Source organism: Zingiber officinale, chromosome 9B (genome assembly GCF_018446385.1).
Source record: "Zingiber officinale cultivar Zhangliang chromosome 9B, Zo_v1.1, whole genome shotgun sequence".
In the NCBI taxonomy this organism is placed as follows: Eukaryota; Viridiplantae; Streptophyta; class Magnoliopsida; order Zingiberales; family Zingiberaceae; genus Zingiber; species Zingiber officinale.
Window position 1 is genome coordinate 87204584 of NC_056003.1, and position 4989 is coordinate 87209572.

Here is a 4989-nt window from a genome sequence, read left to right on the forward strand (position 1 = left end):
AGCAATAAAAGATTGATGCATCAAATATAGCTTCCTCGAGCAGATTTCTGAATTTGGACTTCTAGCAATTTCTAGCTTAAATCATAGAGAATCAGACCCACTCATAGATACCATTTAGGATTGAAATGATGGAAGCTTGTATTCTAAATATTGTTGTTCAGAAATAGCATGTTAAGTTGGCTCCAAGATTTAAACCCTTGTTTCTTTCTTGCCCATTAGGAATTTAGTTTAAGATTCAGATCAATTTCTGGAATTCCTTAACATTAGCATTCCACACTTTTCTCTTGAAATAACTACTAAAAATAATGTTTCATATTAAAAAATCAGAGGCAGCAACACCAACAAAATGCTCAGAATTCATCATTTTCAAAACCTTCTCCTTTCATTGACTTCCTTCTGCAATTTCTGAATTTGGTGTTTCTTCATGTTTAGAGAACTGGCCAAAGAATTAGGCACTCCACAGATTGAACTTGGCACAAACAATTTGCAACTCCAATTTACAGCTCAAATTAAATTCAGCATTTTCTTGAATTTTCCTGCATTTCAGCATTTAGACTAGCATAGTTCAGCAGGCTTCAGATTTTCAAATATCCGAACAAAGAAATCAGATTCGGAGACACTCAGGAATTAACTTCAGAAGTTCATATTCAAAGCAATCAGCTACTCATTAGTATTCACAGTAACTCTTTTCAGCCTCTCTCAAAAATCTGTTGTTCATAGATTCAGTAACAACCCACTTGCTTCAATTCTTGCATTTCTTAAATTTCAGGATTTGGAGCTAATTTCTGATTTAAACTTAGGGATCTGCTTGTCCATTTCACTTCAGAATCAAGCATCCAAAAATTCAGAGTCCCAATCATGGAAGTGTTAAATAGAAAATAAAACCAAGTGGACATGAATTTCCAGCAACTTCAACTCCAGAACTACATCAGTACTTCAGTAGCCATGTCCAATTCTGCAACTCCTCTCCTCCATTGGCTCCATACTTAACCCACAGATTCTGCATTGACAGATTTCATTAAAGCTGATTTCTGTCAAGCTTTAAATTGAGGCTTTTGATTTAATGAAACCTGAACTCAATCTCAACTACTAAATCCTTCAGCAACCCAACCTTCAATTATGATCCGCACTCCAAGCTTCACAATTGTTACTCTTTCAATTATGAACAGTTGATCACAACTAACAGAAATTTTAGTAATCGAGCAGAAGCAAGGCAATTCCATAGACTTGTCAAATAATCACTCCTTTCCCCACACTTAAAATCTTGGACATCCTTACTCATCAAGCAATTCATCCATAACTCTCAATGAAATAGAGCAAGCAAAGGTAATTAAGGTTAGAATACTAGAGGAAAATGTTTAAGAAAATTATGGGAGGAAAGAATTAGAAATTATGAAATAGACAAAAGTAAAGAGTTCAATGAAAATTATCCTTCCTTTCCATGCATCCTTATGCTATTATGACTTTGAAAAGAAATCAAACAAGTTCTAGAGTTCAATTGTTATGAGTACATGCCACACAAAGAAAATAATAGTGATTAGGCATAAAGTGGTCCTCTCTAGGTATTTTCATACAATCAAGCTAAATCGATCAACATGGAATCCACTACCATTTTAATCAAAATCATGTAAATAGAGTATTCAATCATGTCAAATGACCTAAAATTGATGATCAAATTTAAGAGACTTTTACCATCTTAAAAATATTACTAGAAAATTCCCATGGAGGCTTTTATTAAAAATGACATGCTATGTAACTAAACAAAATGCAAAGTATGAAAAGAAAATGCAAATGCAAAGTATGAAACTTAAGAAACTTATAAAGAATTTATTAGACACAAAGCATGAATTAAAAAGTAAAAGAAAGCTAAATTAGAACCAACTCCCTTTTCATTTCCCGGTGGTTGAAGAAGGTTTAGAAGAAGAAGCTACCCCGGAAGTGGAGTATTTGTGTTTCCATTCAAATTCTTCTTATTACTAATTTTTCCCTTCTTAGCTTTTTCTGGAGGTCTAAGTCGGTTCACACTACAAGAAAAAAGCTAAACAACAACGCTTTTTTGGCGTTGTCGTATGTACTTAAAAAGTGATGTTGTAGATGGTGTTGTAGAAAGTCATATCAAAGACAACGCTTTAAAAGCGTTGTGGTTGGTCACAAAGACAACGCTTTTTAAGCGTTGTCTTTTCGTTCTTAAAAAGCGTTGTTATAGATGCTGTTGTAAAAATGCACATATCAAAGACAACGCTTTAAAAGCGTTGTGGTTGGTCACAAAGACAACGCTTTTTAAGCGTTGTCTATTCGTTCTTAAAAAGCGTTGTTAAAGATGTTGTTGTAAAAATGCACATATCAAAGACAACGCTTTAAAAGCGTTGTGGTTGGTCTCAAAGACATTGTTTTTTAAGCGTTGTCTTTTATTACTTAAAAACGTTGTCTTTTAAATTTATAAAAAAGTGTTTTCTAAATAGTCAAAATTATAAAAATACTCAAAATTTACATATAATTGAATATCCACAACCACAATCATTTTTATAATAAGACTATTTAACAAATAAATAAAACTTTATATTATACAAACAAAATGTATACATATTGATCCACAAATTAAATTTGTATCATACAAGTTATCCTTAACTTCATGACAATAATTTTTCAAACACACAAGTTTTACAAAACCTCATCATTGACTAACCACTGTTGTTGGTGTCCATCGCATGGAATTGCTTCTTTAAGTCCAGCAATCTCTTCTTCCGAAAGGCTTTCAGCTATCACTCTTAGAGCCATCTTCTTCAACTTGTCATCAGCACACCTGGGTTGTAGGCAATCAAGAAATTTTGTATGAAAACTTTCATACATGTAAATCTCGTACTAAATAATATGTCAATGTTATATATACATGTAATTCATACCGTAAGTGTGTTTATATAGAATTGACAAGTTTTCTTTAGGGCCAACTTCTACTCAAGCTCTTTAAACACTGCATCAAAATAAAAAATTGGCATTAGTTATGTGCTAAATGAAAATCATATTTAGAGGAAAAAGCGGGAGTCTTGTAGATGGATATATTAACCAAGCATATTAATGTTTGACCTGTCTTTACAAGTTCTAAGCATATATATTAACCAAGCATATAACCTAAGAGGAATAAGTTACAAAATGCTACTTGATGTTTGACCTGTCTTTATTGGATTTTGCGGCCCCGATCTTCTTGTAGGCACAATGTAATACTTGATGTTGACTCTACCTTTGCAGTTGTTTCGGCTTGAGGAGTGGCAAAGAATGGTGGAGTAGAGGATGGATTTCAGGTATTCATCCGTGCCATCGAGGAAATGACTCCAGTAGGTGACTAGCATGTTGACCAGGGCATGCTTGGAGAAGATGACTTGTTTCAGAAGCTTTTTAGATCAAAGATACGAAGTGCATTGTTATAAAACTAGATGCACGAACACTTGCTTATACGGTTCTTGAAATAAAATACATTCGTAACCGTCACTAGCCCAAGCTCAATAAGGAAAATTCACGGTAAATGTGCATAGTATACCTCAGATACTGCAGATGATAGGGAAGGCCAGAAGACAGTTTGACGCAAATATTGAGATTGCCCAAGCCAATCCATGGTACTAATCCTGACAGCTCCTCCAAATCGCACTGACTTGATTGTGTCCACCCATCCTTGTTCATCAGCTTGGAACCTTTGAAATGAAAACTGCATTGGGTACATGGAAAAAACAACAAAAAGGGAGGATAAATGATAGCCACCAACCTAATTGTTCACAAATATCTATATAAGTTATTAAGGGTGTTCATAGCAGTTGATCCTTTAGCCACGTCTATTAGATGGTCAAATCTAGGCGCCAACTCAAAATGTTGGCGTCCAAGTGTTAGTGTTCAACTACTTCTGACAGTGAAGTAGTAGCAGATAATCAAGAACACAAGAGAATCTGAAAGAGTCTATATTTCTTTCACTAGTAGCAGATAATGATTAGATTAGAAAGCAAAAGAACGCATACCACACCAGCTGCTCCTGCTGTTAAAGCCATAGGTGCAGTGACAGCGCTTAATCCAGATGAGCACATAACTGGAATCTGAACTGCTCGGGAAATGGAGTATGCAGCTGCTAGCGTTGGTGTGGCCTACATTTTAAAGAGGAAAAATATCACATTTTTCATCACAAGTGTGCTAAGATTTCTTATTCGTACTGTTGTTACCTTCTCGATCAAACCAAGGACACCAGGTTTTGATGGACTTGAGTATTTCCCTCCTTCAGTTTGGATTATATCAGCACCTTCCTGTTCCAGCAACTCTGCTAGCTTCACCTTTTTAAATTGAACAAAAAACAACGAGAGATTGTGTTAGTGACAAATCTCAGTTTACGAGGAAATAAATGAGCTACCTGATCAGGGAGACTAAGCATGTGTGGCACGGTTACAGACAGTGTAATGGATGGAAGAATCCTTCTAGTTTCTCTAGTGAGCTTTAGAATCTGACAATGGCACCACAGAATAGTGACGAGATAGAAATAGCTGAAAATACTCGAGGAACTGCAAGGAAAAGTACGATCATGATTCATATACCTGTTCAGGGGAAAACTGAATTCCCATCTCGTAGAAAGAATCATAATTTCCAATTTCCACCTGCATTTAGCACAAGGATTTTAATGTTTGGTATGACAGACAATCCGATCGAAACCAGTCAAGTTCATCGCATCCTAACCATTTGGGCACCTGCTTCCACTGCAGAAGGAAATGCCAAAGGGTCCACAGAGGAAACACAAATCTGCAAGAACAAGATCATCATAAGAAAGAAGAGCTGTGGAACTCTGAAAATGCGAGCTACTGAGGCAGCGAGCAATCTGCTTGAACAAGGTAATCATGCAGCGTTGGAACTCTGTCGTGAGCATCAAAGACCAAATATTACCAAATATTAAGATCACTGACAAACCAAATAATACCTTATTTTTAACAGCTATCTAGAGGATCTGGCTTTTTGACTTGA

At 35.6% G+C, this 4989-nt stretch overlaps 1 protein-coding gene across 1 annotated transcript; it reads right to left on the bottom strand.

Annotated features, from left to right (window-relative positions):
• Nucleotides 1–928: 928 nt before the first annotated feature.
• LOC122023119 (uncharacterized protein ycf23-like) lies at nucleotides 929–4788 on the bottom strand. Its single transcript, XM_042581208.1, has 6 exons — nucleotides 4708–4788; nucleotides 4569–4628; nucleotides 4388–4477; nucleotides 4203–4310; nucleotides 3999–4127; nucleotides 929–1000 (listed from the first exon to the last, which is right to left on the bottom strand). The coding sequence occupies exons 1-6, from the start codon at nucleotides 4786–4788 to the stop codon at nucleotides 929–931; spliced, it is 540 nt and encodes a 179-aa protein (XP_042437142.1).
• Between the last annotated feature and the right edge of the window lie 201 nt (nucleotides 4789–4989).

Coding starts and splice junctions, on each gene's coding strand:
- LOC122023119 (XM_042581208.1), bottom strand. CDS start 4,788: ATGATCTTGTTCTTGCAGATTTGTGTTTCCTCTGTGGACCCTTTGGCA. Junction 4,629..4,707: donor TGGAAGCAGGTGCCCAAATG/GTTAGGATGCGA, acceptor TGCTAAATGCAG/GTGGAAATTGGAAATTATGA. Junction 4,128..4,202: donor TCCTTGGTTTGATCGAGAAG/GTAACAACAGTA, acceptor TTTAAAATGTAG/GCCACACCAACGCTAGCAGC.